Source organism: Heteronotia binoei, chromosome 7 (assembly GCF_032191835.1).
Source record: "Heteronotia binoei isolate CCM8104 ecotype False Entrance Well chromosome 7, APGP_CSIRO_Hbin_v1, whole genome shotgun sequence".
In the NCBI taxonomy this organism is placed as follows: Eukaryota; Metazoa; Chordata; class Lepidosauria; order Squamata; family Gekkonidae; genus Heteronotia; species Heteronotia binoei.
In genome coordinates, this window is record NC_083229.1 from 71,731,517 (window position 1) to 71,744,372 (window position 12,856).

The 12,856-nt window shown below is 39.9% G+C and overlaps 1 protein-coding gene across 1 annotated transcript in view; it reads left to right on the forward strand.

Annotated features, from left to right (window-relative positions):
• The window catches only part of LOC132575237 (ethanolaminephosphotransferase 1-like), a 72,698-nt gene that overhangs the window by 31,875 nt on the left and 27,967 nt on the right, over positions 1-12,856 (forward strand). The window contains exons 3-5 of the mRNA XM_060243832.1: positions 4,606-4,714; positions 8,915-8,989; positions 10,140-10,408. Of these exons, the coding sequence (XP_060099815.1) occupies positions 4,606-4,714; positions 8,915-8,989; positions 10,140-10,408 (453 nt within the window). The remainder of the gene's footprint in view (positions 1-4,605; positions 4,715-8,914; positions 8,990-10,139; positions 10,409-12,856) is intronic.

The following is a 12,856-nucleotide window of genomic DNA, read 5'->3' on the forward strand; positions in this document are numbered from 1 at the left end:
AGCTGAATTTTGAACTAGCAGAGGAAGGCTTACAAACAATGCAATCAAATGTCCCCAGTAAAGTGTGTAAATATGTAGAAAAGCTAGCCAAGTTTAGCAGATTCTTGCCAGTAGATGGCATGGTGTAACCTCCCACAAGTTTCAGACTGAAAGGGAACGGGATTTCCTTCATCCTCCTTTTGCCCCTCTCTCCTCATCCTGCTCCTTTCAGCCAGTGTATCCACTTCAGCTGCTTTCTCTGCCTGTAGCCAGCCCCTTTGGAGGCTCCATCCCTCTGAAACTCCACTTGGGATCTGAGCAATTCCTGTGGAAAGCTGCTGCCCCTGCATCACAGTTGTGACTGCGATCCCCATCCCTGTCTCAAGAGATTGTTAAAGGGCCAGTCCCTGTCAAGCAGTGGTGCAGCAGGCTTTTCCTTAGGGGCACCATGTGTTGTCATTTTGAAGTAATGAAGTAATTTGTAAAATTATCCATGTTAATATTTAGAATATAACTGTAAATTAAATGTTGACTCAATGATGATGCTGTTTGGCTGAAAAATATAGTTCAGAATTTTTTAACAGCTGCTCAACTTGTCATTGTACAACAATGGACGAATCCAAAACTATCATCTGAGCATGACTGGGTTCCAAAAGTTTAGGACCGTATAATTATCAACAAATTATTGCAACAAGTCAAGATTCAACAAGAGACACTGGTGGTCAGATTTTTTTTTTTATATATATGGAAAGCCATTGTATGTGGGGTGGGGGGGGAGAAATAGGTATAAAATGATATGTCCATATTGATATTATAACAAGCATGTAATTTCACTAATGGGCAAGACACACAATGGGTGGGTAAGAGATGAGTATTGTTTATATTGTAAACTAAAAAAAGATAAATAGTTTAAAAGGCAGAGTGTTCAAACTGGTCAGCCCATTGTGTGGTATTGCATTGAGTAAGGTACCGTAATATGGGTAATGCTCCCTTTGAAAAGGTCAAGGCCTATTTCTGCCCATCTTACTGCTGCTTGCTATAACTAAGCATACTGTTTATTGGTGATAATTTAATAACACTTGTGGAAGATCTATTAAAAAATTGGATCACCATTTAAGCCATTTGCTCTTATGTCCATTACTACCCATGATTCCTTCTCTTTTGGGCACAGGCAATGCTGCCTTGTCATTATTTGGAAAACATTTTGAATTAGCAGCTGAATATTTTCTGTCTCGAAAAGGTGAGTTTTGGAGTAGTAGTCTTTACATGTCACTTATTTTCTTAAAGAGAATGTGCACAATGGAGTAAATATTTGAGCCACTTGTGGGAAGGGCGGGATATAAATCATAAATAAATAAATAAATAAATACACAAAACCCCATGGAGGACTGACCAGATTGCTCCTTCCAAACCTGTCAGTTAACCATAGTTGATGTCAGATCTTGTTTATTAACTTGTCATAAGGCAGTTAATGAGTCTTCCAGTATTTGAAGTAGGTTATAATTAAGTAGAAGAGATGTTAATGTGCTTTTATGTAACCTGCATGTTTCTTGACATTGTTTCTATGAAAAAGCTATTTTGCACTAGATTATTTTTTTTTGCTGAAATTTTACTAAACTATACCCCTTTGCCAAATTTCAGGCTAAAGGAACAAATTGTGTAGATTTTATGAAGAGAAATTTCAGAATTTGTGTAGCCATAACTACAAAGTTGATGAACTTTCATAACAAATATATAATAAGGACAAATTTACTTGCTTAAGTACCCTTTTGCTTTAACTAAAGCAAGCTTTTAGCATGTGGAAATACAGCTCACTAATATAATAAGATGTAATGGCAGACAAGTGTTTTTACCCATTGGGGTGGAAAATGAGAGTATCACGTCTTTTAATATGAAAGCAGATTTGAGTAGGCCTGATTTTAAAAATAAATGAGGGAAAGGGGGAAGGCTTTAAAACTGAACTCAAAGAAATGGCAACAGAATGTTCTGTTGTCTAGTGTTTGTTACTGAGCTGAGACCTGATACCAAATGTATAGGTTAATTTTCCTAAGAAAACTGCATTTTCCAGCTACAAAGTTTAAGAAGATAGGGCCCATACATCCACAGGAAATAGCAACCTGTCCCTTTATGCACAAAGTTGGAAAATTCAGTCCAATAGTTAATTTACCCTGTACAACTGGAATTGGATAGTAGATAAGAAGCCAAGTATTCATCTTCATTTTCCAACTTTGGAATCCCACATCGTTGACACTAGCACCAAATAGGACCTGTTCCAGCTCTCAGTGACCTGACAGTGAAAGAATAGGATCCAAAAGCAGAGTCTCCTACACCAGTCTCAGCAAGCAGGAGGAGATATATGAAGGAAGGTGTTTCTTGAACTGTTCAGGGTCCAAGTAAATTTCAGTTTTAAAGGAGTCTTCTTTCAGGCCCCAAGCTAATTGATAATAAGTGCAGTCAAACAAGAATTGATACTCCCTGGAGCTGACCACTACTGAAAAGTGGATCTCAAAATTCAGTTCCAGCTACAGTTTCTAAATGGTCTTCAAAGGAAACCTTAAATGGGGTACATTGCAGTAATCCAAATGAAAAGACATCTAAACATTGATTATGGTAGCAAGACCTATGTTGACAAGAAAGGGGACCAGGTGGTATATTTGTTGGAGCTGATAACATATCCACAGCTGCCACCTGAATAGCAGAATAGCAAAGCCTATTCTAGAAGCACATAAAGGTTACAAATGCAGATATGTAAAAGGAGAGTCACCAGAAAGTATTGCTCCCTTGGCTGACCAGAAGCACTTGGTGACTCACTGAGTGATCCAGAAGAACCAATAGGGTAAACTCCCCTATCTATCTTCAGAGAAAGTTTAAGAGTTACTGCAGAAGTTTCTACTCCAAAAAAATGGTTTGAATCCAGACTGATATGGATCTAAACATTCAGTGTTTTCCAGCACCACCTGGACTCCCCTACAGTCCTGCTATGGAACCACTTATTTAGGACAAATCCAGTGTTGGTGTGAAAGGCTTTTTGGTCCTATACCAGCTGTAAAGACCTGACATCCCAGGACTTGTTGAATTTCTCAGTAATGATCTGGATGACCTCAACAGCATCTCTGGCCAAGAAATTCACCATATAGGGAAGTACGTAGTTGAAGTGCTTGAGCTTCCTTGGCAGATGTGTTAGATAAAAGGAGCTTTCATATTCCATAGACTAAAAGGTCTGTCCAGAGCTGTACCATTCTGCCCTCAACTTCTGCCTCAGAAGTTTTAGCACAGATGCTTTTTGTTTTAAGGGCTTGGTGATATGCTAATATGATAGTATTTACTGAAATGAAAGACTACGCTTTTTCACAGATATGTCTCCAAGAAAAATGGGTGGGGCCATCATCTGTGGAGATGCGATATAAATTTGAGAAATAAATAATAAAATAAATATTACATTCATTTACAAGTTACAGTTATGTTCAGTAATAACTTTACTGTGTGTATAACTTTTTAAGGTCATCTTACATTCAGGATTATCTTCTTTTTGAGGAAATATGGTAGTAACTGTATCATAGAGATCATGAATTGGTGATGGAAAGTACCATCAAGTTGCAACCAATTAATAGCAATCCTATGGGGCAAAAAAAGAATGGAGGTAGTTTGCCATAGCCTTCCTCTGCAAAGTAACCTTTGGTGGTGTCATATCCAGGTACTAACCTGGGTCAATCCTGCTTAGCTACCAAAATCTGATGGCATCAGGCCAGCCAGGTGAGGAAGATTATTAATTAGCAATATTTTATTTACCACCAGTCTTGCACTTAGCAGAAGTATCCAAAGACTGGATTCCCACTGGTTGTAAATTGCTAAACAGAATCAGTACAGTGTGGAAGATGAAATATAGCTGTCCTATGCTTGTTTTTATCATGATCTCTGGACCACTTCTGTCAATTACAACATCACTTCCCCCCCTCCCTTACCATTAAGTTATGTCCCTGCAGCTGACCTGCAGAAACTCAGTAGAGGGGTATCTTCAGTGCCCTATGCCCCAGGAAGAGATGGTGGATGTCTGTGTTCAACTTGCGATGTCTTACAGTACAGGCCAGAAACAGGATCTAATAGCTGAGAATGTAAATTGATAGTTTTCTTAGTAGAGCCAGTTTGGTGTAGTGGTTAAGCGTGCAGATTCTTATCTGGGAGAACTGGGTTTGATTCCCCACTCCTCCATTTGCAGCTGCTGGAATGGCCTTGGGTTAGCCATAGCTCTCACAAGAGTTGTACTTGAAAGGACAGCTTCTATGAGAACTCTTTCAGCCCCACCTACCTCACAGGGTGTCTGCTGTGGGGGAAGAAGATAAAAGAGATTGTAAGCCACTCTGAGACTCTGTTTCAGAGAGAAGGGTGTGGTATAAATCTGCAGTTTTCTTCTTCTTTTAATTTTTCCTGAAATAGAGGTATTTAGCCTACTTGAAGGCTACTTCTGTCTGCTGCACCCAATATTACCACAATGTGGTGCTGCAGTCTTTTTGGAATTTCTGCTATATCAACTATGAAAACTTTTCCTATGGCATGTTAATTATTTGCAGTTAAACATACATTCCAGTTCTCAAATATATATATTTTTTTCTCTTTTAAATTATGCAGATAGTACCCTTGTGGATTGCTCCCAATCTTTTAACCCTCACAGGATTTCTGATGATTTTGATTCATTACTTTATATTATCTATTTATGACTGGGACTACACGGCATCAGGTAACTGTTGGTTTCTTTTATCTTGATTGTCATACTAACTAACATAACATAGCTAGGCAATGGAAGGGACGTCCTCCATGTTTGTAGTGGGCTGTGGTAGACAATACTGTGGATGGCAGAATTCCACTGGCACAGTTTAGACTGTTCAGGGTGCTAGCAACTAATCCTTTCCCCTTCCTACTGATCCTCTGGAACCTCAAACTGTAGCTTAAGCTAAAAGACCCAGCATGGCAAGGTGTGAGGAGACAGAGTAGTAGCTACTCAGGTTCCACCCTTGCACACAAAAAGAAATCCTGGATTCTGAGTATTTTTACATCTGTTGTATATAACTATGGTGTCCCAACTAATCAACTGCCATCAACTCTGGCTGGTGAGAAGAGAGCAAGCCATCTGACGGGTGGTGGTAGGCCATACCTATGGGTCGGGCCATGGAGGCAGAAAAAGGATAAGAGATAAACTGTCAGACAATCTGGACAATAGGAAGGGTTTGGCCAGAGAAGGGTTGGCAAGGGCAGGGCTGTTTGGGGTGGGTATGGTCCTAGCTATGAAGGGTGTGAAAAGGGTACAGATGAGGACAGAGAGAGACAACAGGAGGACAGCAGAAGCAAGAAGGAGCTGAGAAAAAGGAAGAAGCTAAGCTGGGATTTAAGGGAGGCAGAGAAGAAAGGAGAAGGAGGTCCCTCTTCTCTGGGAGAGTGGGGAGACCTTGACTTTTACTTCTACCAGGAGGCAACAAATTTGTTTATACAATTATATATTGCGCTTGATTTGACAGTGTTTGTTTCCTGAAAAATGCCTTTTCACTGAGTTTTTGAAATATTTATTTATTTATTCAAGTTTTTTAGCCTCTCTCTCACCTCTCTCATGGCCACTTACAATATTAAAACTATATACATAAGGTAAAAATAATATAAAAACTGATAACAAATATAAAATATTAACATTAAAATGCTAAACTATAAAAATATATGGCTAGCACCATTCCACTAACAAAAACAACCCAAACATGTAGATTACCCTTCAGAGACCACCCTAAACAATTCGGCCTTGCATGCCCTGTGGAAAGTAAGCCGGTCTGGCAGGGCATGAGTGTCATCCAAGAGTGCATTCCACAGGGTAGGGACCACAACTGAGAAGCCTCTTCCCCAGGTGACATCTAACTGAGTCATCCTGGGGTCAGCCACCTGCAAGAGGCCCCTAAAGGATGACCGAAGGGAGCATGGGGGGTTGTAATGGAAGAGGCAGTTTCTTTGGTATAAGAGTCCTAAACTGTTACAGGCTTTAAAGGTTAACACTAACAGCTTGAATTGGATTTGGAGACTAATTATTAGTCAGTGCAGCTGCCTCAGAATTGAAGTAATATGAGCTGACCATGATGTTCCAATCAGCAACCTGCCAGCGGCATTCTGGAGCATTGGCAGTCTCTGAAGTGTTTTCAAGAGTAGTCCTATGTAGAGTGAATTGCAGTAGTCCAGTCTGGAGGTGACTGTTGCATAGATCAATGTGGCAGGGTCTGACCCAGACAAATAGGGAACCAGCTGGATGGCCTGGAATAGGTAAAAAATAATTGACCGTGCTACCATGGATGCTTGTTTATCCAACCACACCCTGAGGCTCTTTATGGAATCTACAGCCATCAGCTGGACACCATCAAGTCTTGGGAGAGACCCTCCAGCTAGTATCTCAGTCTTTCCCAGCCACATGACCTCCATCTTGGAAGGATTTAACTTCAGTCAACTTCCCCTTAACCACTGGACTACCACATCCAGGCACTGGAATAATGCCAAGAACCCTGCCTCTGGTTGTTTATCCAGCAGGAGGAAGAACTTTGTGTCATCAGCATATTGATGGCACCCAACTCCAGACCTCCTAATGATCTCAGCAAGAGGATGCATATATATGTTAAATAAGATCAGAGAGAAGATGAAGTCCTGTGGGACCCCACAATTGAGGGCTCATTGGGAAGGTCAGCTGTATGATTAACAGCACCAGCATGCCTTTATCCAGATATATTATCCAGATTTCTTTGGTTAAAAAACAGGTAATATGTCACTTTTAGGTATCTAATTGTTTAACAGACTTAAAACAAAAAGATTTTTAAATGAGAAAAGGAAAAACTATATCTGTGTATGCTGGAATGCAATTTCAGATTATCACTGGCAAGTGTTGGCATTAAGACATGTCAATGCAGCTTCCCCTCCTCCAGCTATATAAAGTGATGTCATTATATATTTCAGACTCACTCTTGTGAAAGGTGGAGATTATGTCTGAAAAGGAACAGGATCTGGCCAGTCAAACACTACCCATTCCTGACCCATACTAGGCTCATCAGACATCCACGTTGGATATAATATTTGCATAGGCCCTACAAGTTTTAAACCCATGTGCATTTGGTATAGATGTCAAAAAAGCCACAGCCAATTGCTGCTTTCCAGAGCATTACATAACGTAACATGATTGTTTTGTGGTAAACTGCACATGGGGATTATGCTATTTCCCACATGGAAGTAAACTCTAAATATGAAAGTGGTAACATGTGCTATGGTCACTTAGCCCAAACTGGAGTATGTGATTTTTCTTAATGATATGCATTTGCCATGAAACTACTTGATCTTGATCCTTCATCCAGAGCTCAAGAAAGTTTCTCATATAATTCATCACCAATGATGGATTTTTGCTTTGTTTCATAAAGCCTCTTAGTAAAATTAGGAAGCTGTGGATAGTTTTTTTGAATAATGGCACCCTAGTCCTGATCTTTTTCAGCAATTCTATAGCATGACTTTGGTGTAAAGTGGTATAACATGTGACCTGGCTGCATTGGCACAGATATTGATAGGTCACACCCTAGATATTTATGTGCTGGTTTAGTAAATCTTTGAATTGCATCTGATCTCATTTTAAAGTTACTAGGTTTAAGCCCTATTTCTTAAGCATGTGCAAATACTGCTTAGAAAAGAGAGATGTCTAAGGCATAGTTCCTACTGTGGTAAAACTGGGCCTGGGCTGTACAACTTCACATGCAGCACTCACGCTATTAGATGGACTTACATATTTTAAAAAGTCACTCTCTGCACACAGTATGTCAGCGAGAAGGCTAAGCTATTTCTTTACTTTTTTATAGAGGAACTTTTTTAAAATAGAGGAGCGGTCAGTAATATGATACCTCCCTCCCCCACCCTGCAATCTGAAATGGTCCTACGCTGCCACTAAGAGACCCCCTCAGTGAGCCCTAAATCTGTGGCACAATGAAGATCTGTTTGATAAACCCTGAATTTTTTTCATTTTAAAAATTTAAAAATTATTATTATCTGAACAAGAGTTACAATAAATAAATGGTATATAGACATTTATACCAACAGAAGCAATATCAGAATTGATAACTTGAAGCTTCTTAGCCTATCACTTACATAACGCAGTGCAGTAATGAACACAGGAGAGGTAAATACAAGTAAATTAAATGCAGCTATAGTTCCAAGATATATCAGTTTGAGCAATGCTATACCAGGATAGGTTAAATAATAGAAGTCAGGTAACATTAAGTTGATAAAACAAGATTTGGTTAGTCTGGCCAATATCTTTTTAAAATTGGTTGCCATTTCTCAACTAAGTCCAGGCCTCAGATTCAGCGGGAGCTGACAGGAGCAAGCTCCTGAACCTTTCTGATAGTTCCACATAATCCTTCCCACCTTGTCGACTGAATAGTAGGTGCAGCTGCATAACAATCCCTGGATGAGCTCCACCACCTATTTTTCTACAAAATGACCCCTGACTAAGTCTGTTCGGTTTGAAATATTCTCATGCTGAAGGGTAACATTTGTAATTTTGACAAACATACAGTGTTCTAGCGGTCCCTCTCAGTGTTTGGGAATACATGGTTCCCCAAACCCAAAAATAACTCATTATGATGATGCCAACTGCAGCTAAAGCACTCAAGCTTCCTATTGGAAAAAAGATTCTATCCCTAGCTTTCAACTCTAAATTTAAATAAATGGCAGAATATATAACATATCTTCAAAACAGACAGATAAAATGTACCTCTTTCTATATATATGTATATAGGTTTTAAGATATGTGTCTTAAAATTTGGTATCAGAAGCAATATCAAACCCTGGATTATTTAATAATATGCTAATGTTGGCACACTTGTGTTATACACATTTATGTCACTAAACTGTTATATTTTCATTTCCTTTGGGGCAGGATCCAGTCCTGGGTTGATTCCAACGTGGGTCTGGAGTTTTGGTGCTTTTGCCAGCTTTTTGGCTTACACTTTAGGTAAAGTATGATGAGAAAATTTGCACAGCCAGGTCTATAGATATTTTTATTTTATTTATTTATTCTATTTATATCCCACCCTCCCCGCCGAAGCAGACTCAGGGTGGCTATTTCCCACTTATTTCTACTTAAGCACTGTGCAGGTGTAACACTGCCTGAGATTAAGAGATCAGAATGGGCCTGTGAATTTAATCAAAGTTCAGAAAGATTATTGGGGAATCAATGCATTTATTTTAAGCAGAGTTATCAGTAGCAGATGTAACACAGAGTGCAGAGAAATTTATTTATTATAGCACAGAAGTTTTTTTTATTGAAGCAGATAACTTTATTATGGGAGGGACTACATGATTGCTCAGTCTGCTTAATTCAGGTTGATGTTACATTGGCACTGGGCTTGGTAGTTAAGTAATCATTTGCAGTTAATAGACACACAAATAGATCACAGCTTGGGAGGTAATTGTGGGCAGGATCACTAGGATATTTTGGCTCAAAGGTCTGGGCAGGATTCAGGGCAAGGCAAAGAGTAACAAACAGCAGATAGTTCAGGGGTCCAGAGCACACTATGATGCACAGCCAGGAAGCAACAAGCATGAACTATTGTCCAGCCTGAAAAAGCTGAAGTAGAACCTATACAGCAATTCACACACAGGTTACAAGAGAATCAAAGGCAAAAACGGAAGATAAAAGAAAATGTTATAATTTTAATAATTTCTTAAAGCGGGACAAGTGAAAGTAGGCAGACATCTAATATCAAACTATAGTTGAATATCTGAGGAAGAGTTTTATACTGAATGGTGTCAGGGGGAGAAGGCACAGATGAAAATTAGTTTAGGACTACTGGTTGGGGATATGCAGTCCCTACAGCTTGATACATATCCAATTACATGTTCCATGTTAAATATGAAGAAATATGAGTGTGCCTATTACTTATAAATCCACAGTTCTTTTACCAGCTTTGAAATACTGAAGAATTTTTAAAAAATCTTCTGAGCTTCTGGCCTTTATGGACATTGAAAGTAGTTTGAAAGCATGTTCCCCAAATTTAATTCAGACAGCAGATGAGATACCCACACAGTATTAAATATCGCATTAATTGTTGTCATTTGCATTTGTAACTAAGTTATCTGAATTCTTTCCTGTTTCTTTATAGATTCTTTAGATGGAAAGCATGCTCGAAGAACTCAGTCCAGTAGCCCTTTGGGAGAGCTGTTTGACCATGGACTAGATAGCTGGGCTACCTCAATTTTCCCCCTTTCTTTTTTTTCCATCTGTTCCCGTGATAATGGAAAAGTTGGAATTTCCGTGTCCATCATGTATTTATCATTGATTGTTATATCACTAAATTTTATGTTTTCACACTGGGAAAAATATAACACAGGAGTTCTGTTTCTTCCTTGGGGATATGATATAAGCCAAGTGGTAAATATTTATTATTTTATTTAATTATATTGTTTAATAAAATAGAATATTAACAGAAATAACAATCATTTCTTGGGGCGAGCATATTTGGCAGAGACTTTAAATGAACTAATATTTATTAAAACTATTAAAGAAATACTTATTAGATGAAAATAAGGCATATGAGAATAAATCATTAATAGTAACAGTCCCCTTCTTTATAGGAGAAAATAAGCAGGAACCTGCAAGGTCTTTTCAGAGATATCTCATTTCCCCCTTCTCCCAATATTTCCTCTTTCCCATCCCTGAAAGCCCCCTTTGCTTCTCACCTTTTCTTGCTTCCTTCTTTCCTTCCTATCCAACAGCCAACTTACATTTATCTGCCCTCTGTCTTCAGCTTTCCCTTGCAGCTTGTACCTAGGAAAACAATGGCCCAGTTATGTAGTGCCAGCCACTGGGCCAAGCCCACTTGCATGGTAAAGAACCCTCAAGGACTTGTGGGGGGGGGGGTAACAGTTTCTTCTGTATCACTCTTCCAGCAATATTTCTTCTTTCCCCCTGGCAATCCCCATATCCTCTCCACTTTCTCTGCCTCATTCTCTGCTTCTCAGCTGGTCACCAACCTACCTTTTATCTGCCTCCCATTTTCAGCTATATTTATTATTTATTTACTTCATTTATAACCCATCTTTCTCCACAGTGGAAACCAAAGCAATTTACATTTTTATCCTTCTCCTTTTTATCCTCACAACAAACCTGTGAGGTAGGTTAGGCTGAAAGTATATGACTGGCTCAGAATCACCCACTGAGCTTCCAAAGCAAGATGGGATTCAAACCTGGATCTCCCAGACCCTATTCTGAAGCTCTAACTACTACACATGAATTTAATTTCAACCCATTCAAAAGTGTTTCTGGCTCAACATTAGGAAGAACTTCCTGACGGTTAGAGAGGTTGCTGCCAAGCCTAGGGTTGCCAGTCTCTTTACAACTGATTATAAACTGATAGCTAGATGACAAAGACCTGTCCCCCTGAAGAAAATGGCTGCCTTGGAGGGTGCCTCTCCTGCTCTCCAAACACTGCCCTCAGACTCTATCCCCAAATCTCTAGGAATTCCCCAACCTGGAGCTGGTAACCCTAGCAAGGCTTGGCCCCAATGAATCCTCTCTCAAAGACCTAAATAGCTCTGGCAAGGACCCTGCCCCCTCACTCTGCCTATTTCTCACAGAAATCAAGCCTGGAATGCTGTAGTTGCCTATCAAGAGCCACTGACAGAATCTACTTCTTAAACCTACCGGCACTCTTTTTATTTTTTTTAAGGGGGATTTTACACATACACAAGGTTGTTCTTTTTTTCATTCCCCCCCCCAAACCTGTAGTGGGGTTTTTTTTTGAGGGGGGGGAGGGTTTGAAAGATCTGCCTTGCCCATTCACAGTTCCAATAAATGGATTTAAATATCCTCAGATTTCACTGACATGGCTGTTAGAATATACAAGTGAGAATCCACAAAACTCATCGTGTGTGTGGGGCGGGGAGTCTGATCCCTAAACACCAATGGCCCAATTTGCACTCAATCTGCTTTATTGCAGGGCTTGCACAGGAGATCTTACCAGTACATGGGACCTTGCGTATGGATTACCAATAGGCAATTAACACACATCCTATCCCTATCACTTTTTGTTCCTCAATAACCTGCTTGGCATCATGCATGGGTCAGGGGGCTGCCCTTTGAACTGCCACTCATGAACTGGCACATGGTAGAGAAAGACTCAGCCTGGCCAGAGCCCTCCCCCCTTGGTCCTGCTTGGTCCCTGGCAGGTTGGATGGGCAGCAGTTGCCAATAGTTGTGCAGCCTAGTCAAGCTGAGTAGTCTCCACTAGAATGTGCTGGCCAGCTGCTGTCGTGTGTTGCCAACAGAAGCGCAGAGGAGGCAGCCATTGGGACTCAACAGAGCAGGACAACCATTAGCCCTATACAAGCAAAGCAACCCCTGGGTAAAGGTAACAGACAGATATCAAAACAATGCTTTTGTTTGCAGGGAAATTTAAAATTTCCAATGTAATTTTTAACTTTCAGAATTTTTTTCCAAACTTGGGAGGGTTCCCACACTTGAGAAATAGATATATAGATGATGTGATGCCTGCAGAAATCAAAAGTTTACATTTTTATATAGGGGCATTATGATACTTGCTGTAAATGTAATTCAGTTGCAGGAGATTTGCAGTACTCCACTTTAGTTATTTGAAACTATCAGTTAAGAAAATCAGAGAAGCCATGTTGGATCAGGCCAATGGCCCATCCAGTCCAACACTCTGTGTCACACAGTGGCCAATATATATATACACACACACACATACACACACACACACACACACACACACATACTGTGGCTAATAGCCACTGATGGACCTCTGCTCCATATTTTTATCCAATCCCCTCTTGAAGCTGGCTATGCTTATAGCTGCCACCA